Source organism: Aquarana catesbeiana, linkage group LG01, assembly GCF_042186555.1.
Source record: "Aquarana catesbeiana isolate 2022-GZ linkage group LG01, ASM4218655v1, whole genome shotgun sequence".
Taxonomy (NCBI): Eukaryota; Metazoa; Chordata; class Amphibia; order Anura; family Ranidae; genus Aquarana; species Aquarana catesbeiana.
The window spans coordinates 797,039,594-797,065,461 of record NC_133324.1 but is presented as its reverse complement, the minus strand read 5'-3'; the positions used below and the strand labels follow the sequence as shown (position 1 = coordinate 797,065,461).

General features: G+C 43.9%; 1 protein-coding gene across 1 annotated transcript in view; it reads right to left on the bottom strand.

Annotated features, from left to right (window-relative positions):
• Window positions 1–25,868, bottom strand: part of SNX25 (sorting nexin 25) — a 254,772-nt gene that overhangs the window by 20,576 nt on the left and 208,328 nt on the right. Inside the window, exons 7-13 of the mRNA XM_073607376.1 lie at window positions 24,956–25,146; window positions 19,110–19,241; window positions 18,620–18,892; window positions 15,847–16,008; window positions 8,967–9,098; window positions 7,914–8,054; window positions 2,506–2,619 (exon numbers count right to left, since the gene is read on the bottom strand). Of these exons, the coding sequence (XP_073463477.1) occupies window positions 2,506–2,619; window positions 7,914–8,054; window positions 8,967–9,098; window positions 15,847–16,008; window positions 18,620–18,892; window positions 19,110–19,241; window positions 24,956–25,146 (1,145 nt within the window). The remainder of the gene's footprint in view (window positions 1–2,505; window positions 2,620–7,913; window positions 8,055–8,966; window positions 9,099–15,846; window positions 16,009–18,619; window positions 18,893–19,109; window positions 19,242–24,955; window positions 25,147–25,868) is intronic.

Here is a 25,868-nt window from a genome sequence, read left to right as displayed (position 1 = left end):
TACCAAGACCTTCTGGACCAAGCTGGGGCTACCAGTATTAATGGCTTCCACTCCTCTCTGATTCTGCGCAAAAGCCGCGGTACAAGCTGAACTGGAGGAAAAGCATAAATCAGAGAAAACTGATCCGAAGGAATCACTTAAGCATCTGCTCCGAATGCAAGCGGATCCCTTGTCCTTGAGACAATTCTGTCCAGTTTCTTGTTGAACCTGGATGCCAACAGATCTATGTCCGGGGTACCCCATCGGCAAATTGCTGAAAAAACCTTGGGATGTAGGGACCACTCACCTGGGGACAACTGATGGCGACTCAAGAAGTCCGCCTGCCAATCCTCCACTCCTGGAATGAAGACTGCCGACAGGAATGGTACATGCTTCTCTGCTGACGTCAGGAGGTGGTCCGCCTCCTTCTGGGCCGCCTGACTCCTGGTAGCCCCTTGGTGGTTGATGTAAGCCACTGCCGTGGCATTGTCAGATTTAATCCTGATGGGACAACTCTGTAATTTGGTAGTCCAAGATACTAGTGCCAGACAAGCTGCTCGAATCTGAACTCTGCAGAGGTTGCAAAGAACCCAAAGACGAGAAGGAGGTTTCAGAAACGGACCAATTCCATAGTATATTGAACTAAATCTCTGGGACTGAGAAGCTGAGAAAGGCTCTTAAGAGACTGACTCTTCGATAGAGGAGTCGTCCACCTGACCCTCTTCCCGGTCATTCAGAGGCACTTCTACATCCTCTGCCCATTTCTGTTCCATTACTGGAGGATCAGGAGAGGGAGAAGGAGATCTTTCGTGCATTTTCCCACCTTGGGAGACGCAATCATACTGGCTATCTTGCCTTCCAGACCAGCCAACGCTGATGCCAAATCGTCTTTTGTGAAATATGCTGAGGCTGAAGCATTGGAAGTAACTTTCGGGAAGACATTGCTTCAAGCAAAATATTGAGGTACTCAACAATTTGTGTACTCAATCCACTGTTGAGCTGTAGTCCAGCTTATAGCTGCTATAACAGCTCAGCCAAACACCCAGTAGCCATGTCTTTATATGCCTGTATCCATGCCCCACAGTGACTCACATGCCCCAGCAGCAGCCTGCTGAGCAGTCCCATAGGAATCCCAGCAGGAACTCACTTTATAGCCGCTGAGCTGGTGTAGCGTGCTACGTGCACGCCAGCCACGTCCTAGGTCACACCCCCAGCATCCTCTGCAAACCTTCATATTAGTGCTCACGCATGCCCTGGCCAATGTGGCCGCTTCCATGAGGAGGAAACGCCAACGGTGCCAGGCAGGTAGAAGACTATGGACACCATGCGCGATGCTGCCTGCCTCCCCCAAAAAAACGGGGCGCCGCGGGTAGCCCAGGAGAAAAAACTCCCTGAATGGCCAGATAACACCACGGTATGTAAAATATGCAGCATCCCACTTTCCTCTAGTGGGGAAGTCCAGGCAAGACATCTGGGCTACTAAATAAACATTTAAATTGAACATATATTCCCTTTTTTCTTTCTTTTAAACTTACCATTCCCGCCGCAGGACACTGCTGAAATATCTCAGCCAGAACTAATCTTCACCCATAACAGCGGGTCATGTCTCCTTTGGACCTTCAAGGACTGGGTCCCCCTTGAAGCTTTGGACCTGTACAGCACCCTGCCGGAACAGCCTTTGGACCTTTTATCTGCCCAAGGGTCCGGAATCCAGGGTCCAGTGCCCAAAGGGTCGCATTACAGACAAAACTTCGCTATTTTCTTCCACGAGGCTCGGGTACCATCCATCTTGGCCTCATTTGCCACATCGAATGGATCCGTATGGATAGCCCCTTGATCCTGGCAGAATCTTCAACCGGGAACATCTTTAGCATAGAGAACCTAATCCACTGTGGCCATCACCTTGAAGACACTGGCAAAAAAACAGGTAATTCCTGTATGGGAGGGGTTATATAGAGGGGGACTTCCTGTTTTTTTGGCGTGCCAGTGTCCATTCACCTATAGGTGGCGTATAACCCAGATAGTAATTACTATAAATGCTCTGTGTCCCGTGATGTACGATAAAGTAATCGTCCAATGGGGACATCCGTTCTAGTGGCAACTATCAAGGTAAGATTTCCCCTCAATTTGTGAAGCTTTTACTCTATACACAAGTAACATTTTGGTTGAAGTTCCACTTTAAGTCACAACTGTCTCTATTATGACAGAACAGTACAAATATTCAGCTGTCTAAATTGGTGGGGCTTAGAATAGAAGACATGGTTTTAGCAAAAAAATAATATATCGCTGGCCAAATGAAGTTAGTTTTAGCTTTCAAAATACTGAGGTGTGCTAAAAGTTAATAAGCATGACATACTGTATATACACAACACATTACCATATAGCAATATGGCATTAGCATATATTTAATACACAGTTATAGATAACATTAAGTGATGTAGCACTGACTTTTTAAAGTATATGACTACAGTAAAAGAGCAAAGTAGGCTGGGGAAAAAAGGTAAGTTGCTAAAATAAGGGTCTTACCTGCAAGAAATTATTTAACTGTGCTTTTGATTTTTCTAGAAATTTCTGGTCTACAGATTTGAACGGAATCTTACTGAGAGAAGGCAACTGTACTTTCTTCAAGGAAGGGAAACACTGGTTGATCAGAGAAAAGGAACTAGATTATTTTTTCAGATAAAATTGTATTGAGAAAACACTGAGTTGATGCTGTACCGTATTGGCATTGTCAGCATGGCATATCGAACTTTAATTAAAGCCATTTGTAAATATAATTCACTTATACAATGTGCTGTTCTGCCTAACTGATAATTTGAATGAAGGGAATGAGTATCCCAAATAAGATGGAAAGAGAGGTACGGACAACACTCAGATGATAACTTGCATCTGTGTATTAGTTACATAGCCCTACATAACCCTAGTAATGAAAAGGTTATTAAAGAAAAGCGCAAGGATTAAAAAAAAAAAAAAAAAAAAAAAAAAAAAAAAAGACTCTCAAACAAAATACAGGTGCATCTCAAAAATTAGAATATCATCAAAAAGTTCATTTAAGCAATTCAATTCAAAAAGTGAAACACATATTATATAGATTCATTACACACAGAGTGATATATTTCAAACATCTTTCTAGTGAAAACCTAAAAATTCAATATCTCAAAAAATCAGATTACACAAGACCAATAAAACAAAGGATTTTTAATACAGAAATGTTGGCTTACTGAAAAGTATGTCCATGTACTGTAAGGTATGCACACAATACTTGGTCTGGGCTCTTATTGCATGAATTACTGCATCAATGTGGCATAGCATGGAGATGATCAGACTGTGGCACTGCTGAGGTGTTATGGAAGCCAAGGTTGCTTTGAAAGCAGCCTTCAGCTCGTCTGCATTGTTGGGTTTTGTGTCTCTCATCTGCCTCTTGACAATACCCCACAGATTCTCTATGGGGTTTCGGTCAAGCGAGTTTGCTGGCCTATCAAGGACAATGATATCATGATCATTAAACCAAATATTGGTACTTTTGGCAAGTCCTGCTGAAAAATGAAATCAGCATTTCCATAAAGCTGGTCAGCATAGGGAAGCATGAAGTGCTCTAGAATTTCCTGGTAGAGGGCAGCACTGACTTTGGACTTGATGAAACACAGTGGACCAACACCAGCAGATGACACGGCTCCCCGAATCATCACTGAGGAAACCTCACACTGGACCTCATGTAACTTGGATTATGTCCCTCTCCACTCTTCCTCCAGACTTTGGGACCTTGATTTCCAAATGAAATGCAAAATTTACTTTCATCTGAAAAGAGGACTTTGGACCACTGAGCAACAGTCCAGTCCTTTTTCTCATTAGCCCAGGTAAGACTCTTCTCACGTTGTCTCTGGTTCAGGAGTGGCTTGACACATGGAATGCGACAGTTGTAGTCCTAACACCAGCCGTAGTGCACTCCTTGTGAATCTCTCCCAAATTCTTGAATTTCCTTTGCTTCACAATCCTCTCAAGGCTGCAGTTATCCCTGTTGCTTGTGCACCTTTTCCTTCCACTCAGCTTTCCATTAATATGCTTGGATACAGCACTCTGTGAACAACCAGCTTCTTTCGCTATGACCTTTTGTGACTTACCCTCCTTGTGGAGGGTGTCAATGACTATCTTCTGGACAACTATCAAGTCAGCAGTCTTTCCCATGATTGTTTAACCTACTGAACCAGAGAATATTTAAATACTCAGGAAACCTTTACAGGCGTTTTGAGTTAATTAGCTGATTAGAATGTAACACCATAGAGTCTACAATATTGAACTTTTTCACAAAATTCTACTTTTCTGAGATACTAAATTTGGGGTTTTTACTAGCTGTAAACCATAGTAATCAAAAACTAAAAGAAAGAAAATGCTTGAAATATATCACTCTGTGTGTAATGAATCTATATAATATACAGTGCCTTGCAAAAGTATTCACCCCTCTTGGCATTTTTCTTGTTTTGTTGCCTCACAACATGGATTGTTTGAGGATTTTCATCATTTAATTTACAGAACATGCCCATAACGTGGAAGATTTTTTTTTTTTTTTATTGTGAAGCAAACAACACATAGGACAAAATAACAGAAAAAGTCAATGTGCATAACTATTCATCCCCCTAAAGTCAATACTTTGTAGAGCCACCTTTTGCAGCTATCACAGCTCCAAGTCGCTTTGGATAAGTCTCTATGAGCTTGCCACATCTTACCACTGGGATTTTTGCCCATTTCTCCTTGCAAAACTGCTCCAGCTCCTTCACGTTGGATAGTTTGCGCTTCTGAACAGCAATCTTTAAGTCTGACCACAGATTTTCTATTGGATTGAGGTCTGGGCTTTGACTAGGACATTCCAACACATTTACATGTTTCCCCTTAAACCACTCAAGTGTTGCTTTAGCAGTGTGTTTGGGGTCATTGTCCTGCTGGAAGGTGATACTCCGTCCTAGCCTCAAATCACACACAGAGTGGTACAAGTTTTGCTCAAGAACATCCCTGTATTTAGCACCATCCATCTTTCCCTCAACTCTGACCAGTTTCCCAGTCCCGAGACTGTTAAAAAACATCCCCACAGCATGATGCTGCCACCACCATGTTTCACTGTGGAGATGGTGTTCTTTGGGTAATGTGATGTGCTGGGTTTGTGCCAAACATAGCATTTTCTTTGATGGCCAAAAAGTTCAATTTTAGTCTCATCAGACCAGAGCACCTTCCTCCATACATTTTGGGAGTCTCCCACATGCCTTTTCGCAAACTCAAAATGTGCCATTTTGTTTTTTGCTGAAAGTAATGGCTTTCTTCTGGACACACTGCCATAAAGCCCAACTATATGGAGCTCATGGCTTATTGTTGTCCTATGTACAGATACTCCAGTCTCTGTTGTGGAACTCTGCAGCACTTCCAGGGTTAACTTAAGTCTCTGTGCTGCCTCTCTGATTAATGTCCTCCTTGCCCGGTCCGTGAGTTTTGGTGTGCAGCCTTCTCTTGGCAGGTGTGCTGTTGTGCCATGTTCTTTGCATTTGGTTATGATAGATTTGATGGTGCTCCTAGGGAGCATCAAAGATTTGAATATTTTTTTAAAACCTAACCCTGACTTGTACTTCTCAACAACATTGTCCCTTACTTGTTTGGAGAGTTCCTTGGCTTTCATGGCAGTGTTTGGTTAGTGGTGCCTCTTGCTTAGGTGTTGCAGCCTCTGGGGCCTTTTAAAAAGATGTGTATATGTAATGACAGATCATGTGACACTTAGATTGCACACAGGTGGACACCATTTCACTAATTTTGTGACTTCTGAAGGTAATTGGTAGCACCAGAGCTTTTTATGGGCTTCATAACAAAAGGGGTGAATACATACGCACATTCCAATTATCAGTTTTTTATTTCTGAAAAATAGTTTTATGTATATATTTTTCTAATTTTACTTCACCAACTTAGACTATTGTGTTCTGATCCATAACATATAATTCAGATTTATAAAAAAACATTGAACTAAGGGCTGTAATGTAAAGAAATCGGTAAAAAGCCAAGGGGGTGAATACTTTTGCAAGGCACTGTATATAAAATATAAGTTTCACTTTTCAAATTGAATTACTGAAATAAATTAACTTTTTGATATTATAATTTTTGAGATGTACCTGTATTATATAGTGAGAGTGAATGTTGACAGTAAGGGGGGTGGGAGGGGACCGAGTGGTAGTAGTGGAGCTGTGCAGTGGAGAGGTGAGGGAGAGGGGCAGGGTTGGGCGGTCACGTTGTGGATAGGTGTGCGCCAGAGCTGTAAGGGAGGGGGGCCTGGGGTGGATGAAGGCGAGAGTGGGGTGGATGGTGGTAAGGAGGTGAGGCAGAGTGGCAAAAATGGGTGGGCTGCAGTGTGGCAAGGAGGGCAGAAAAGAAAAGGTAACAAAATGGGTAGGGAAGGGGGAGGGCAATAAAGAAAGTTTTTATTTCAATAGCTTTCCAGCATGCATACTAATAGAAGTAAATTCTGGTCACTGCCACACAAGCTAAGGATCTTGTTGCCACAATTGTATGTCAAGAAAATGGCAGTGAGGTAATTCTGTGCATTTGCATTATTTATCAACCTGTGCTGCCTCTATTGTAGAGGTGTGGGATCTCAGTGACATATTTCTGACATCACAATATGGCAGTTGAAATCAACCTAGAGAGTCATACACTACTAGTGCTGAACACCACCGCCTTACTTTTATATCAGAAATATGGCGGTGAGATCCTATGCATGAGTAGTAGTGACCATCTGTACTGCCACTAAAATGCATGTGCAGGATTTCACCACATTGATGGAAGGCTTGTGGAGGCCAAAATAGCTGTTTACCTGACAATGTACTAGATATTGCCCGATTATCGGTGCGGCCGATATTCACTTTTTTAGAAGTATCGATCAAAATACTTGCTTCAAGGGGTTTTACCGGGGTGATGCATGCAGCTGCATGCATCACACGGGTACCACTCTTTAGAGCAGACGGTCAGCTTTATTGTAATAACAACCGATGTGGCTCAGCAGCCGCTCGGCTGTTATTACAAGCAGCGGGAGGGGACGTCCCCGCCGCCTTCCGCCCGAACCCAAACTCTCCTGTCCCACCGGGAGGTTCGAGCAACCAGCCGCCACGTCCGCCGGCTGGCCGAAGACCCGAACAAAGTCGATGCTCAGATCCAGTAACCCTAAAGTGATAGAATGACATCACTTCCCAGATTACTGGCCGATCTTGACGTTTTGAATACTTTCAAGTGCAGAGGAGGGGTTTGGGGTCTTATAGAGTACCTGTCACTGCCTATTACAGTCACAAAGGATGTTTACATACCTTGTGACAGCAATAACAGTGATAACAAAAAAAATAAAAAAATGTAAAAGGACAGTGTAAACATTTTTGTTTTCTAAATGTACAGAATCTCGGCACATTATCGGCTATCGGCCTGAGATGTGGCCAATAATATCGGTATCGTATCAGCACCCAAAAAACTATATCAGTCGATCCCTACAATGTACATGCATAGGACATATAATCACACAGTTATGTGCATGTGTGAGGATATAATGCATAGGAGTAACTTAAGCACCATCCTTCTTGATATTAAATATTAATATCATATTAAATGATTTAAACACACTACACCGAACCCAGACACATCTCGGTAAAGACCAGGGGGGTAAACATTCTTTCAAAATTGCCCCTGCTAGGTTAAAATATATCATTCAACTAAACAGTCATTATCGATCTCTAATCAACTGAGCCAAGGCTTACACACGATATCATAAACATAACATCTACATTTCAACCTAAAACTTCTTATACAATACTATAGCACATACACACGGCTTCTGTAAATTTTAAGCGTTCAAAAGTGTTAGTAATAGGAGCTGATGAAAGTATCAGTAATAAAAAATGAACTCTGCATATACTTGCCTCACTGAGTTTCCTGTGCAGATTCTGAAATTCGCTTAACCTCCTCAGTACAGTCCAGTTCCTGCTATCTGAATCATTAGACTCTGGCAAACTCACCAACATGAAATACAGTGGCATCTGCTCACCATTTTCCTCAGACACCTAAAAGAACACAATTATTAATGTATTTGTAGTTCTTCTGCAACCATAGCAACCCCCTGATTTGGAGGTTTTTAACTGAGGTCTCTGAGTATCATTTGACAAAAAATTAAGATTTGCTTTATTACTCATGACCAAGAATAAAAGGACAACGCTGACCGTATCTTCCAAATAATTATAGTAAGTTGAGGCCTATTTAAATAGAATCCAACTACTATTTTTCGAATGCACGGATGGAAACCATCGACAGAGTGATTACAGACATTTTGTGCACCTATTGATTACATTATAATACATGTAAACACATGCGCAGCTTATATCACCGATGTAAATTGATTAAACCTTATTTTACACTGATCCAAGTTGGAACCTTCTCTAACATTCCTGCCACTAAGCTGGTAGAAACAAGTACACCACATACCTTCTATAATATTCCAAGGGCTTAGGTGAAAGAATCAAGTAGTACACCATATAACTTCTCCAACATTCCTGGGGCTTAGGTGAAAGAACTGAGTACAAATACCTTCTATAACATTCCTGGCACAAAAAATGGAAGAACAAAGGCCAAGGCCTCATAGTCCTAGTGCTTAGGTTAAAGAAACAATTATACCCAGTAACTTCTCTAACATTTCTGGCATGACGATGCAAGAACAAATGGCAGTATACCCGTTCTCCAGCAGTCCTAGAGCTTAGCTGGGGGAACTAAGTGCACCATATAGCGTCTATAAAAGTCCTAGAGCATAGGTCAGGGGTCAGTGGGAGGAATAGGGCTCCATCATCGGTGCCTGTAGGAGGAATAGTGACCCATCGTTGGTGCAGTGGGAGGAATAGTGCCCCATCATTGGTGTAGTGGGAGGAAAATTGCCACTCAAGGTTTTTATGCTGCACTATTATTTGTTGTGCCGCACAGCTCACCTCACTGACGTTAATCAGTGCTCGCCACATGCCAAGGTTCTCACACCACAGATCTGTCCTTGAAATATGAAGGTCCAGGTCATTCTGCTCTTTCTCCATTTGAGCGATTTCATCCTTTAACTTGGAAACAATCTACCACAAAGAAATAAAGATTTGGAAACTAGAATATAAATCAAACTATAATAAGCAAGGTAAAAAAAAAATAATCATAATGCAAGTGTAATTCGGTTCAGTTCAGGCTCAGTCAATGTTTTAAATACAAGGAAATTATAACTACGTTTTATATTGTGAAAATGGCTGTTTAAAGATTTTTAAATTGTGCATTTGTATTAATAAGCACATTTATGCACGTTATAAAAGTTTTATTTTTTTGTCTTTTTTTCAACCTATGTAACTATATATGTATAAGGCAGGAGTACAGAAATCAGGCACTCTACCCATGATGGGGCTCCCTTTGAATGAAGGCTGAAATAAACACCCTTAAAAAGAAAGCTATTACATGCTTATATGTCACTGGTTACCCTTTTTAGGCTCAGGCTGACTTAACAAGGGTGGCTATTATGTGGTTGCTTTCAAAGGGTGATTACTAAAAAAAAACAAAACAGAAGCCCTACTTCAAATCATTCCATGCATTACACAGAAGAGTCCTCATCTGCAATATTATTGCATTAGTGACCACAGAATCCTTGAAGTAGATTATGTACCGGGTAATAGCTAGAAGACGGATTTCTTTTTCATTCAATTAAGCTATTTTACCCTGTATTTCTCTCTCCTGCATTCTTTTTTTCCTTTTTTTTATTACCAACGCTTTTCACAATGTTCTTGAAAAATGTGTGCGACTCTTAATAAAAGTGTGACATTTAATGAAACAATGCTCAGAGGTTAGCAATTCTCATGGTACACAGAACAGATAGCTACCGGCAGTCTTTGTATAAGATTTTTACCTCTGTGTTTTCACAAGTTTGCCTTCCTATTTTACAGTCATGATAAATTTATTGTTCACATTTACAGGTTGGATTGACCTGCTACACAAGGTAAGAAAAATACCAAATGACATTTTTCTTTGGAGCTGTCCTGCTATAATTTTATAAATCACTTCTGATAACTAGACTGATCTGCATTTTCTATTCACAGAAACATCAATTGCACAAAACAGCAAACAAACCCAGGCAGGAAATGGGGGTATGAATTTTGTGCAGACAAGCAGATAGTAGGGGTTTTATCCTCCAAACACATTTTGCTTTTTTAATATGTTTATATGTTTTATATTTAGTGTTAATATTTGTTTTATTTCTGGAACAAGATACTTTTATAGCGAAGGGAAAAATATATATCTGCAGCTTCAGTGCAGCCTGATCTGTGCCCATATGCAGCTTCAGTGCAGCCTGATCTGTGCCCATCTGCAGCCTGATTTGTGCCCATCTGCAGCTTGATCTGCGCCCATCTCCCCCATCAATGCAGCTCACCATCTATCATCTCTCGCAGGAAATCACATAAACAGTCCCGCCTCTACCATCGGCATTGGGCCATCTCCTGTGATAGACAGAACACTGATCCAATGCCGATGGCTGAGGCGGGACTGTGTGTGTGACGTGCAAGCCGAGCGAGAGCCGATTGGAGAGGAGATGATGGCTCAGTGAAATCGGGTGGCACTCGTCCCCCTCCTTCCCCTCCGAGGTACGCTGTCGGCGTATAACACGCACCCGCGATTGGAAAAGTGCGTGTTATACGCCAATAAATACGGTAATCTTTTATATTTAGGTCTCATTCCCACGGGGCATAATAAATTGTACATTCACAGGTGTTCCATGCATCCCCATGCAGTCAGTCCCATTGATATCGGATTGCGGCTCCACAGACATAGCCACTGCTCCCAATTTGACATCTGCATGGGTGTGGGTGCATATTCCCAAACTCCCACAGTGTGCATTTGAGGACACGCACCTGCACCCAAACGGATGTCAAATAGGGGGGAGTGTCTGCGCAGGCACGAGTTCTTGTCTTTGGATTACATAGCAATTAGTGCCTATGCAAAAGGCTGGGAAGAAGGGATGTGTGATATAGCAGTTTAACAAAATGCACTAAGCAGGGCTGACACCTTTCAGTCCACAAGAATGTCATCAAAAATAAAAAATATTAAACATTTAGGAGCTGAGTGCAACTCTGGCACATCAACTTCTGGTACTTGCAAGGTCTTTTAGGGCTTGTTTACACTTGCTTCAACTTTAAGGGCCAGTTCACATCACATGCAGCCCAGTGCGTTTTATTTCTGCATCAAAAATGCATAGAGTGTAGGTTATATGGTTTCCAATGGCATAGTTCACACCAGTGCGGTCACTTCCAGGGCTTTCCAGTTTAAGATAAAAAAGTAGAACATGCTGCATTTTTCATGAACTGGACTGTACTGAAACACAGTAAAATGCATCAAAAACGCACTGAAAACGCATTAAAAGAGGATCAAAAATGCACTGGACCCTAGTATTAGTAAAAAAACAGGTATAAGTACCTGGAATGCATCCAGAAATGCATCAAAAATGCTCTAGAATGCATCAAAAACGCATTACAAATGCGCATGCAGAAATGCATTCGGAACAGATCTGGAGTACATTTTTGTGTTGTGAACCAGCCCTGTCACACATTAAAGCACCTACCTCTTCAACATGCTTTTCTGATGTGTTTTTGATGTTTCAGTGATGCTTTTTTGAAGCTTGGCAAATGCCCTGTCAGCAAACTCCCCCTCAGCAGATCCCCATCTCACTAGTACCCCCGTTCAGCAGATCCCCATCTCACTAGTACCCCCGTTCAGCAGATCCCCAGCTCAGTAGCGTAGTACCCCCAGCTTTGCTGCTCCCCCACTCCGTAGTAACCCACAGCTCTGCTGATCACCCACTCAGTAGTAAGAATTGCTCTGGTCTATAGGTGGTAAACGGGTGTAAGAGGGGAAAGTGGTTAAAATATTTAAATTGTAGTCAAATTCCTAGCACTACAAAAAAAAAAAAAAGGCATTCATTTTGTGGATTGCATACAACTGGTATTACTAAAGATAAGTGTTTATATTACTTTGTACCGAAGTAGGGATATAATTGGAGCACTTGAATGTTTTAACGCATATTCACATCCTGCTTTGGGTAATCATAAAACACACTTCACTCTGCATACTTGCTGCATGTCAGTGACTCAAAGAATTGAAGCCAAAACACAGCCAACCAGTATACTTGACAGAGATCAGCAATGTTTCCCCTGTATCTCCACTTACTCAAGGTTACCATTAACTACTTCAATACCGGACACTTTCACCCCCTTTCTGCCCAGGCCAAATTTTCAGATTTCAACGTTGTCACACTTTGAATGACAATTGCTCGGCAATGCAACACTGTACCCAAATGAACGTTTTATCATTATTTTGAGTCAGAAAGAGCTTTCTTTTGGTGGTATTTAATCACCACTGAGTATTTTATTTTTTTGCTAAATAAATGAAAAAAAACCTTACATTTTGAAAAAAGTTTTCCTTCATTTCCATTATAAGTTTTTGTAAATAAGTACATTTTCTTCTTCACTGATGTGCACCGATGAGGCATCACTGATGGGGCTGCACTGATAATCGGGGCACTGTGTATCAGTGTAAATACTGTACTCATCATGCCACTCACAGATCGGTTCTCTTTTCCTCACACCCTGTTTATGTGAGGAAAAGAGAACCAATAACCAACAAAGAGATTCAGTCTGTTTACACTGTGACAGCTATGATTGGACACAGCTGATCACATGGTAAAGGGCCGCTGTGATCTACCGTGTACAAGGGACACAGTGGTAACAGAGCATGCCCCAGGGGGCACGCACGTGGGAGGACATCCAAGAATGTCCTTCCAGAACTGAAGCGTTGCATTTATCGGCTATAGCGCAATTTTAAAGTGTATGCAACCCCAACAATGTTAAATTTACCCTTGAATGAGTTTTATCTCTGTTAGAGAAGTGCAAAACTGCCTGTTTTTGCAAGAAACCTTTGAGCTGATTACTTCCCGTCCATGCACTCTTAACAGCTACATTGTTCTCTACTATCTCTGAGAACTACAGCACCTACACCCCTCTATTATGGACTACAGCAGATGGGCAGAGTCCTGTAGTCCGTGTGTGTTTCTGTTGTCCTAATACAGTGCAGTAAGCATTGTCATCCCAGATCAGGAAGTGTTTTTACTTGCAGAATCACCAGGTGAAAACAAAGGAATACATTTAAAAAAAAAGAAATAAATGCACCCATCACATCGAAGAACTAGTAAACCAATTGGCCCATTTTCGACAGGAGCCTATGTGTTATAATATTATATATATATATATATATATATATATATATATATATATTCTACATGCCTTTCTGAGATAAGCAGTCACTTCTTTTATAGATCCTGTACAGTAAAACTCAAGGTGATGGATAAAAGATTGTCAGGGGAAAACAGCAACATGATGGATTAAACTATTTTCCAGTATGACACATCATACATACAACAAAATAAGCAGGTATGAAAGAGAGTTAATCAATATCTATGGAAACATGGTTACCAAAAATATGCCTAATTAGGCTTTCATTAGCAGGCCTCAAGCCTTCTGTTTCCATGACACCAAGTAGTATTAATTCGCTTTGCATTTTCCCCACGTAATCATGGACATTTCTGTCCTGGCTGCAAACACCATGAAATCCCTAAAACTGCATGCGCAGACAGGCTTAGTTTAAATAGTCATCAATATTTACATTTCATCACAGAAGGCACAGGGAAGTCATACTAATCCAATACAATGTATTTTCTGAATAACACTACTAAATCCTTCAGCTTTTGTGGAAACCTACTGAATGCATGGAAAAATACGAAGGCTGCCATTGAGACCTTTCTGTCTGAATATGCCTGACTGTCCCTGTTAAGACTCTGAACTCAACCCCCATCCTCACCACCAAAAAAACAAAAAAGAGCATAACGACCAGGTAAGCCATGACAGCCATTTTCCGAAGTCATCAGTAATAGTAGTCCCCAATGGAAGTTCAGGACCCCTTTACTATTGTTAATGATTGGCAAAAAGCCCATACGTATGGAGAAAACAGTCTGCTTGTCAACAATAACAATGACAACAATAAGTAATATTTTATTCTATCTTTTCATGTGACAACAGTGAAGAAATGACACTTTTCTACAATGTAAAGTAGTGAGTGTACAGCTTGTATAACAGTGTAAATTTGCTGTCCCCTCAAAATAACTCAACACACAGCCATTAATGTCTAAACAGCTGGCAACAAAAGTGAGTAGACCCCTAAGTGAAAATGTCCAAATTTGGCCCAATTAGCCAGCCCCCCCACCCGATGTCATGGGACTCGTTAGTGTTACAAGGTCTCAGGTGTGAATGGGAAGCAGGTGTGTTCAATTTGGTGTTATCGCTCTCACTCTCTCATACTGGTCACTGGAAGTTCAACATGGCACCCCATGGCAAAGAAAAAAAGAATTGTTGCTCTACATAAAGATGGCCTGGGCTATAAGAAGATTGCCAAGACCCTGAAACTGAGCTGCAGCATGGTGACCAAGACCATACAGCGGTTTAACAGGACAGGTTCCACTCAGAACAGGCCTCGCCATGTTCGACCAAAGAAGTTAGGTGCACGTGCTCAACGTCATATCCAGAGGTTGTCTTTGGCAAATAGACATATGAGTGCAGCTAGAATTGGTGCAGAGGTTGAAGGGGACAGCCTGTCAGTGCTCAGACCATACGCCGCACACTGCATCAAATTGGTCTGCATGGCTGTCATCCCAGAAGGAAGCCTCTTCTAAAGATGATGCACAAGTAAGCCTGCAAACAATTTGCTGAAGACAAGCAGACTAAGGATATGGATTATGGGAACCATGTCCTGTGCTCTGATGAGACCAAGATAAACGTATTTGGTTCAGATAGTGTCAAGCGTGTGTGGCTGCAAACAGGTGAGGAGCACAAAGACAAGTGTGTCTTGCCTACAGTCAAGCATGGTGATGTGAGTGTCATGGTCTGGGGCTGCATGAGTGCTGCCGGCACAGGGGAGCTACAGTTCATTGATGGAACCATGAATGCCAACATGTACTGTGACTTACTGAAGCAAAGTATGATCCCCCTCCCTTCGGAGACTGGGCCGCAGGGCAGTATTCCAATATGATAACGACCCCAAACACACCTCCAAGATGACCACTGCCTTGCTAAAGAAGCTGAGGGTAAAGGTGATGGACTGGCCAAGCATGTCTCCAGACCTAAACCCTATTGAGCATCCTCAAATGGAAGGTGGAGACATGCAAGTTCTAACATTCACCAGCTCTGTGATGGTGTCATGGAGGAGTGGAAGAGGCAGTGGCAACCTGTGAAGCTCTGGTGAACTCCATGCCCAAAAGGGTTAAGGCAGTGCTGGAAAATAATGGTGGCCACACAAAATATTGACACTTTGGGCCCAATTTGGACATTTTCACTTAGGGGTGTACTCACTTTTGTTGCCAGTGGTTTAGACATTAATGGCTGTGTGTTAATTTGAGGGGACAGCAAATTTACACTGTTATACAAGCTGTACACTCACTACTTTACATTGTAACAAAGTGTCATTTCTTCAGTGTTGTCACATGAAAAGATATAATAAAATATTTACAAAAATGTGAGGGGTGTACTCACTTTTGTGATACATATCTATATCTATATATAGATATATATATATCTATATATCTATATATCTATATATCTATATATAGATATATATATATCCATATCCATATAATGACAAAGGACATACAAAAGAACAGCTAAATGGTTAATGTTTTCTAAAAAAGGAAGTGAACAGAAACAATATGGCAAGTTGGAAACTTTCCTAAGATTTCCTTGGCTGTACCTTTTTGTCAGGCTTAGGTGCATTAATGATAGAGCTGAGGGCTTGTCTCTTGTACTCCAGTTTCTCTGTGAGCTGCCGCAGTTTATTGACAGCATAGCTGGCCTGTTCAGTGATACCACTACTGCACTCGAGGATCTCTTCCACACCTTCACACACTTGATTCTGGATCAGAACAGAGAGGGACATGAAGAGTTTTTCATGCATATGGTGTCCAATAAGGATGAGCTCCGGGGTGTTCGCATGCTGCACGTGCCGAGCCCGCCAGGAAGTCGGCACGGCGCTGCGCTAATCACAGGCAGTGAGACATTTCCGATCTCTGCAGCCGCACATCGGGAAATGTCTCACTGCTTGTGATTAGCGCTGCGCCGTGCCGTGCCGACTTCCTGGCGGGCTCGGCACGTGCAGCATGCGAACACCCCAGAGCTCATCCTTAGTGTCCAATGCCAAATACATTATTCCACAGCATTTTTACACAGACATTCCTACATTAAAAAAACTCTATATAAGAGCATTTCCCATTTTCCTAACACACACACACAAAAAAAAACAGAACAACATTATTTAACTAAACCCCCTTTTTAACTCTGGATAAATTGGGGAAAGCAATAGAACCTGTCAGGTTTTTATGGTTGCGTGTTCCCAATAGGAGGATATCCACATTTCTCCTGTCTTGGTGAACACACACACGAACAAGGGGAATCTTACCAGTGGGGAGAAGCAGTAGTTATCTTAATCCGGCTTGCTATAGATGCTTCGAATCTTGGTTAGTTAAGCAGGGACTGGCCGAGATTCAAACCATACTATACAGGCAGGCTGAATGTACCCAAGACGATCCATTGATCGACTTGGGTACAACCAGCATGTCGGATTTTTGGCATGCTATTATTGCCAGCGGCAATAACCTCTAGCAATAATCACTGTGTTCTACCGGCAGGAACTGTTCCCAGAGCACCCCCACCGGGAGAACACAATAGCTCTGCGGGAGGGATTCCCAAATTAAAACTGACTGCAACCCATGGTTGCAGGAAATAAAATCGCACGATCTATGGCCTGCCTTAAAAAGGTATAAATCATTCCTAAGAGTACACATTATTGGTGTTTGTGCCATCTCTTGGGACAGATTTCCCCTCTCTTCTTGCCTTGGTGATCACAACAGTAGTAAAAGGAAAATCCCCACAGTGAGCACAAAGGCCGCAATTAAAATACACCAGACTTAAATGCATCCAAACTCTGCTGGAAATGTAAAAAAAGGCCTTGGCTGGTGTTCCATTGTTTTAAAAGAGAAGCATGTTTTTTTTTTTTTGTTTTGTTTTTTAACCCATCATACTTATCGGACCAATGCTGCATCTGTCCCCCAGTGTCACTGCACTGAGAACCGAGCCATCGAACACTGCCGGTGGCCCGATTCTCTAAGCTCCCCCAGCGAAGAGCTGCTGCCTGTCAGTCAGCAGCTCTCCTCTCTGCTCCTCCAAGCTCATTGGAGCACTGAGCTGTGGAGGGGTGGAGAGCGCCCATCTCAGGCTCACAGTGGCTCCCTGAGAGGCTGAGAAAGGCATCAGTCCAAGCACCTGGCAGATCCAGACTTTGTCGTGATGACGTGGTGCCTGGACTGATTCCAGTGATGTCAGCAGAGAGCGGACATCAGACCACTCTCTGATGAAAACGGGTCACAGGAGTGCAAAATTAGTTGCACTCCTGTGACCCATAGGAGAAGCCCAGCCAAACTAGCTCAGGTTGGACTTCTCCTTTAACAAACAACTGAGCCCTCAAACATTTAAAGCAGAAGAACTGCAGAAATAAAGTGGTTATAAAAGCAAAAGGTTTTTTTTACCTTAATATATTCTATGCATTAAAGTAAAAAAACTTCCACTGCCTGTTCCTCACTCCCCCACCCCCCAACACTTACTTGAATCCTACATAAATCCAGCGCTGTGTCTGTCTGCAGTTCTTCTCTTCCCTCTCCCTGCTCTCACAGGCTTCAATAAAAGCAGCAGGAGCTATAGGCTCCTGCTACTGTCAGTCAAATTCTGTGAGGAATTTCTTTAATCTATAACTGCTTTAAAGACAGCATTTTGCTTTAAAATGGTATTAAAGGTTCAGCTATAAAAAAAACAAAAACAAACAAACATCATACTTACCTGCTCTATGCAGCGGTTTTGCACAGAGCAGCCTCTATCCTCTTCTTCTCAGTTCCCCTTTCAGCGCTTGTGACTCCTCCCCCTTGACCAGTGCAGTAAGCCGCTTGCTATGGGGTCACTGGTGTGTGCTCGCTCCTGAGTCCTGCTCTATGCGTCTATAAGACACATAAAGCCGCGGCTCTGCCCCCACCGTCTCTCATTGGCTCACTGGCTGTGATTGACAGCAGTGGGAGGGAGCCAAAGGCTCCACCGCTGTGTCTCAGCCAATGAGTAGAAGGACTACCGGGACAGCTGAGGCTTTCGTGCACATTGCTGGATCGAGAAGGACCTCGGGGTGAGTATTTGGGATACTGTGGGGAGAGCAGAACACAGAAGGTTTTCTTACCTTGCATAGAATCCATGAAGGTAAAACACCTTCAGCCTGTACAACTACTTTATATTGTGCACGTTTTCAGAAGCTCCTATATTAAACACTTCCAATATATAGACGCATTCCTCACGAACCCACAGGGTAGCCATAATCAGTTTGACTATGCCATCAACATAGGAAAATAACTAGGTTGTTTATGGCCGAACAGAGTTTTCATATATTGTACATTCAAGGGCAAATCTACAGCTTCGTGCACAATACTCACTGCTTCATCCTTGTCATCGGAGACACACAAACAGGACGATGTATCTTCTTGCCGAATCAGCTGCTCATAGAGATCACTGACGATGAATGAGGGGTAGAACCTGTCCTTCAATGTCTCATAGACATCAGCTTGGACTTTATTGAACACCTCAATCCCTTTGTTGCCCACAAGACTCTGCTGGATTTCTTTGTAAAGTGGCTTTTCTACTTGTATTTCTTTACTTTCAACAAAGAAATTCTGGTAGATTTCACCAACTAATTGAGGTATTTCAGACTGCAGATAAAAGTACAGTGTTATTGGTGTTGACAAAACCAAGTATCCAACAATATGATGTGCATTTAAAGGGTTTTGTTACATAAAAGAAGACCCATCATGATATTTAACAATGGAATGATTACCCAAGTTTAAACTTGTTGAGACAGAATGTGAAAATTAAAGAAAAAAAAAATCTAGCTAGCGAGAGATAACTATAATAGAATTTCTATTTTACCTTATTTGCATTCTTCAAGTACTCCACAGATTCCCAAAAACTGATTAGCGCTCTCTTATCAATTTTTTCCATATATGTTCTAAAATGTTCTCTGAATGAGGAGTTTGCCAAAATGTCATCAAACTGAATAATCTGAAATATTAAAAAAATATAAAACTGTGTAGAAAATTATACTAGTAGTCCATCTGGAAGCACAATACTGAAGGTTATATATTTAGTGTGATCATTTAATGTAGAGAAACAATCAAGTTTTCAGTCAAATCAACCATTATTAAAAATACTCTATATATTTTCGTGTTCGTAAATTACACATATAAAATTACATCAACTAAATTATGACTACAGCAACAGGGTCACAAAAGCAAAATTACCTTTTTTTTATAGTACACATGACTTTAAATACAATTTACATATTAAAACCAACCTGCAGCAGGCAAAAATATGAATTTATTTTTCAAATGAGCACACTTGGTGTCCAGAAACCCAAGTGTGTTCTGGTACACAAACATTAAATTGAGCTTCCCTAGGTAGGACCCTGGCAGTCTGACCCAGCACTCTTCTGGCTAATCAAAGTGGGCTGATAGTGCTGCTGCTAAAGAAGGTGGGGGAAGAGAGACCAGGTTCCTGATCATGGAAGAATAAATATAATTTTTTTATTCCAAATATACACATTAATAGTTCTCTCTATCATTTTTTCAATTATCAATTTCCTACTATAAATATTTATATATGCGGCTTGTAGACCAACCAAAAGTGGCGGTTCTGTTGGCTGAAGAACCTGTCGTGGTTGGAGGTAGAGGGGAAGCTGTCGCCATTAAGGGACTATTCGCCTTATTACGAGGGACCACAGTGAGTAACTGAAGCAAGTACCAGAGCAGTGTTCTCACCAACCGGGGATGGTGAAGAATCAGGAAACTTCAGTGGGAATCAAGCCAGGGACCCAGCCAGCGGAGGTGACGGTTGCAGAGCAGCCTTGTGTGTCAAGCTAGGGACTGAGCAGGCCAGCGGGGGTGACGCTTGAGGAAGATACCACCATGAAGATTGGAGGAGCGCAAGGGATTCAGTGGCAGTGAATCAGTGGGTCTAGTGAGAGACCGGCAGCTCAGTGTATTGAAGAACTACAAGGAGTGATTGTAGTGAAAGTGAAGGAACTGTTAAGCCTTGTGTTTGGAACTGTTAAAGACAATTGCCATAGGAGACAGCATTCCTACACATGCAGATGTGGCATCTTGCTGGATGCCTTTCCTTGCATGGCTGTCCTCCTATTGAAGTCTCGGAATTTGCCAATTAATCTTGCAACTACCTAAGGATGTCCTGACCCTAAACTTCTCTCCCCCAAGGTGGTTTGTTAAGAGAAATAAACTTTCTTTTGCATCCAAGAAGTGTCTGGCACCCAATAATTTTAACAACTATACACCCACCATGCCTCACATCCCACTACATACAGGATGTCAGCTATCCCTGGCGGCTTTCATTAGATCAAAGGAAGCCTGGACCTTGCTACAGTTCTATATTATATTTCGGAGGGAGTCTATATACCTAAAAAAGGGTACACACTATATAAAAAAAAAAAAAAAAGAAGAAGATAGAAAAATTCAGTGCGAGGAATGATTGTTTAATTTTCCTATAGTGTGTACACAATTTTCGAAATCCAAGTCAGACTTTCCAAACAAACATTTCTGAAGGGACAAACTCCAAAATTGTTCTTGTATGTGAACAGGACTAACAATTTTTGTTTAATGTGTACTGCTTTTTTTTTTTCAAATGAGAAAGATCAGATACGAAAGACTGCACATGATCAGAAGCAATAAACAATAAAAAAAAAAAGCCTTTGTCATACAACAATTTTTGTATGCTGCTGCTCTCCTCGGTGCAAGGGCAATTGGTCATTAAACAGCCCCTTGTAGTCTTTACTTATGCAGGCCTGTAGTAGTTACGTAGATTTTTCCTTTTTCCAATATTATTTTTATGATTATTATACAGGATTTATTATAGCACCAACAGTTTGCGCAGCGCTTTATAACATGACATTTACAATTCAATTCAATACAGGAGGAATTAGAGGGCTATGCTCGTTAGAAGGGCGGGTCAAAAAAAAGTAATCCCCTGTTACCAGGGGCGGACTGACCATTCGGTCGATCGGACGCCGACCGAGGGCCCGCAGCCAGTAGGGGGCCCGGGAGACATGCTCGTCGGATCTAGGGGTATGCTGCTGGGCGTGCTGCGGTGGAGCCGTTCTGCCGACTGCCGCGGGGGGGGGGTGGGGGGGGGTTATGAGGCGGGCATCTCCTCTTTCAGTTTGGGATGCAGTGAGGGGAGTGGGAGGCGGCGATCAGCAGCTCTATGGTGCTTGCAGCATCTCCCGGGGACTTGTATTTCTCCTCCAGATTGTAGAGTGGAAAGGGGAGGGGCCTCTGACCCGGGCAGCTACAAGTTTCACTCTCTGCTTGTACTCTGGGGACCCTGATGTATGGGGGGGGCTCTCTGGGGACCCTGATGTATGGGGGGCTCTCTGGGGACCCTGATGTATGGGGGGGGCTCTCTGGGGACCCTGATGTATGGGGGGGGCTCTCTGGGGACCCTGATGTATGGGGGGGGGCTCTCTGGGGACCCTGATGTATGGGGGGGCTCTCTGGGGACCCTGATGTATGGGGGGGCTCTCTGGGGACCCTGATGTATGGGGGCTCTCTGGGGACCCTGATTTATGGGGGGCTCTCTGGGGACCCCGATGTATGGGGGGGCTCTCTGGGGACCCTGATGTATGGGGGGAGGCTCTCTGGGGACCCTGATGTAAGGAGGAGGCTCTCTGGGGACCCTAATGTAAGGACGAGGCTCTCTGGGGACCCTAATGTAAGGACAAGGCTCTCTGGGGACCCTGATGTATGGGGGGAGGCTCTCTGGGGACCCTGATGTATGGGGGGAGGCTCTCTGGGGACCCTGATGTATGGGGGGAGGCTCTCTGGGGACCCTGATGTATGGGGGGAGGCTCTCTGGGGACCCTGATGTATGGGGGGGCTCTCTGGGGACCCTGATGTATGGGGGGGCTCTCTGGGGACCCTGATGTATGGGGGGAGGCTCTCTGGGGACCCTAATCTAAGGACGAGGCTCTCTGGGGACCCTAATGTAAGGACGAGGCTCTCTGGGGACCCTAATGTAAGGACGAGGCTCTCTGGGGACCCTGATGTATGGGGGAAGGCTCTCTGGGGACCCTGATGTATGGGGGAAGGCTCTCTGGGGACCCTGATGTATGGGGGGAGGCTCTCTGGGGACCCTGATGTATGGGGGGGCTCTCTGGGGACCCTGATGTATGGGGGGGCTCTCTGGGGACCCTGATGTATGGGGGGGCTCTCTGGGGACCCTGATGTATGGGGGGGCTCTCTGGGGACCCTGATGTATGGGGGGGCTCTCTGGGGACCCTGATGTATGGGGGGGCTCTCTGGGGACCCTGATGTATGGGGGGGCTCTCTGGGGACCCTGATGTATGGGGGGGCTCTCTGGGGACCCTGATGTATGGGGGGGCTCTCTGGGGACCCAGATCTTTGGGGGGCTTTCTGGGGACCCAGATCTATGGGGGGGCTCTCTGGGACCCTGATGTATAGGGGGGCTCTCTGGGGAGTTGACCCTGATGTATGTGGGGCTCTCTGGAGACCTTGATGTATGGGGGGGCTCTCTGGAGACCTTGATGTATGGGGGGGCTCTCTGGGGACCTTGATGTATGGGGGGGCTCTCTGGGGACCTTGATGTATGGGGGGGCTCTCTGGGGACCTTGATGTATGGGGGGGCTCTCTGGGGACCTTGATGTATGGGGGGGCTCTCTGGGGACCTTGATGTATGGGGGGGCTCTCTGGGGACCCTGATGTAAGGGGGGTTTCTCTGGGGACCCTGATGTAAGGAGGGGGCTCTCTGGGGACCTTGATGTAAGGAGGGGGCTCTCTGGGGACCCTGATGTAAGGAGGGGGCTCTCTGGGGACCCTGATGTAAGGAGGGGACTCTCTGGGAACCCTGATGTAAGGAGGAGGCTCTCTGGGGACCCTGATGTAAGGAGGAGGCTCTCTGGGGACCCTGATGTTTGGGGGGCTCTCTGGGGACCCTGATGTATGGGGGGGGGCTCTCTGGGGACCCAGATCTATGGGGGGCTCTCTGGGGACCCAGATCTATGGGGGGCTCTCTGGGGACCCAGATCTATGGGGGGCTCTCTGGGGACCCAGATCTATGGGGGGCTCTCTGGGGACCCTGATGTATGTGGGGCTCTCTGGGGAGTGGACCCTGATGTATGTGGGGCTCTCTGGAGACCTTGATGTATAGGGGGGCTCTCTGGGGACCTTGATGTAAGGGGGGGCTCTCTGAAGACCTTGATGTAAGGGGGGCTCTCTGGGGACCCTGATGTATGGGGGGTTTCTCTGGGGACCCTGATGTAAGGAGGGGGCTCTCTGGGGACCTTGATGTAAGGAGGGGGCTCTCTGGGGACCCTGATGTAAGGAGGGGGCTCTCTGGGGACCCTGATGTAAGGAGGAGGCTCTCTGGGGACCCTGATGTAAGGGGAGGTTCTCTGGGGACCCTGATGTAAGGGGAGGCTCTCTGGGGACCCTGATGTAAGGGGAGGCTCTCTGGGGACCCTGATGTAAGGGGAGGCTCTCTGGGGACTTGTTTACATAGGCAGACCACAGTTCTGCCTCTGTTGGAAACGATCGTCGGGGCCTGGCGGACATGGGGTCCTCCGGACCCGCTGGTTAGCTCTCGGTGTGTCCAATCACAGCGGCAGCAGGTCAAACAGCATGCAGACCCGCAAGTGCAGAATCAAGTACCTGTACATGATTCTGCTCACAGGAGACGCAGCCCTGCAGTAAATGTATGTGGTTAAAGTGAGTTTATTTTTCTTTAATCTTTAAACATTTATTTTGAACATGAAGTAGAGAAATTCTGTGACCAATGCATGTAATGTAGCAGTGCAATATATACGTGGGGCTTTGTGAGGGTGTGGCTTGTGTGTGGGTGGGTGGGGACTAAGGGGGCCCCATGAGCCCCTATTGCCCGGGGGCCCCATGAGTTGTCAGTCCGCCCCTGCCTGTTACCATCAAAAAAAGTGGGATATGCAGTTCTGTGTGGTGCATAGGGCTCCATTGGAAGTAATGTGCTGCCCCACACAGGACCCACCTCCTTGCATTTGGCCATAGCATGTATTTTTGCCATTACTAGTGATGTCTCCAGTACTTCATCTCTTTTTTTTTTTTTTTTTTTTTTTTTGCATCTTATGGACAGATCTTGTGAAAAAAGGGGAGCATTTAAAGGTAGATTGCAGAGTTCAGCTTTAAAAACAGCAGTGGCTGGATTGAGAGTTTAATGATTATTTATGACAAAAAACACAGGAGGTTTTTACTGTAGACAGACTAGTGACTAGAACTGTGCACATATGACATAACTGCCTGAGATCAGAGGAAAAAAAAAATGAATGCGTGATACTTGTAAACCCAAACAATTAACTTGTCTTATGTGCTCCCTTCTCTGGTAAATATACCAGTGAAAGAGTATTGCTAAAAATAAATAAATAAAAAATATGTTGATCTTTCAAATAATCCAGTACTTCCTATGCACTCTGCCTCTGCTGAACTAAAAACCTCACGTAGCATGATCAGCCCTGCTCAGTTCACATTTGAATCAGGTTAAGAAAAAAAAGGAGATGGGGATGTGTCCTGTGTTAGGGTGATAACCCTGCTTAAAACTTCACAGGTACAGCACAGTGAGTGTGCTTCTTCACCCTAAGGATCACCAGGTGAAAATTGAGGGAAACAAGAAAACGAATGCAGCCACCTTAGTGATACACTTTAAGTAATGTGAATAGGCAGTACCTTCTGGCTCTGCGGGCAATCTGAATCATCTGAGGTCCCATCATCCTGCTGGTCATATGCTGGACCCCCAAGTAGTTTGATCCTTTTCTCACACTGCTTCTTGGCAACTGTCAGCTGATTGATGTACCTTTTCATATTACGAGCCCGCAGGAGGTCAGCTTTCATTGCTGCAGTCTCTTTGCCTTTAGAATCTGAACAAGACATAAAATACAATAAAACATGCCAATTATTATTATTATTATAATAATATAGGTTTTACATAGCGCCGACAGTTTGTGCAGCGCTGTACAACATGAGGGCGTACAGTTACAATACAATTCAATATAGAGAAAGTAGGGGGCCCTGCTGGTTAGCGCTTACAATTTACAATCAAGTGATACAGAAGGTAATAACTGTGGGGAATAAGCTGATGGAGAAAATAAACGTACAGTTGTTACTTGGGGTTTTCAGGGATCATCTAAAAGTGGATAGAGTAGGAGATAGACAGATTGGAGTAAGGAGTTCCACAGGATAAGAGGCTCAGGAAAAGTCCTGGAGGTGAGTATGGGAGGAGGTGAGGAGGGAGCTAGAGAGCAGAAGGTCTTGGAAGGAACGAAGGGAAGGAGTAGGTTGGTATTTTGAGACTAGGTTAGTGATATAGCTAGGGGTAGAGTTGTGGATGGCTTTGTAAGTTGTTGTTAGTATTTTGAACCTGATTTGTTGGGTGAGTGGAAGCCAGTGGAGGGATTGGCAGACATGGATGGCAGACACTGAATAGTTGGTAAGATGGAGGAATTGGGCAGCAGGATTCATGATGGACTGAAGGGGGGATAGCCTATGGGTAAGTCAATGAGGAGGGAGTTGCAGTAGTGGAGGCGAGACCTGGGAGTGAAGATTGGTGGGGTCCAAAGAAGGCTTTTTAAGTATGAGGGCA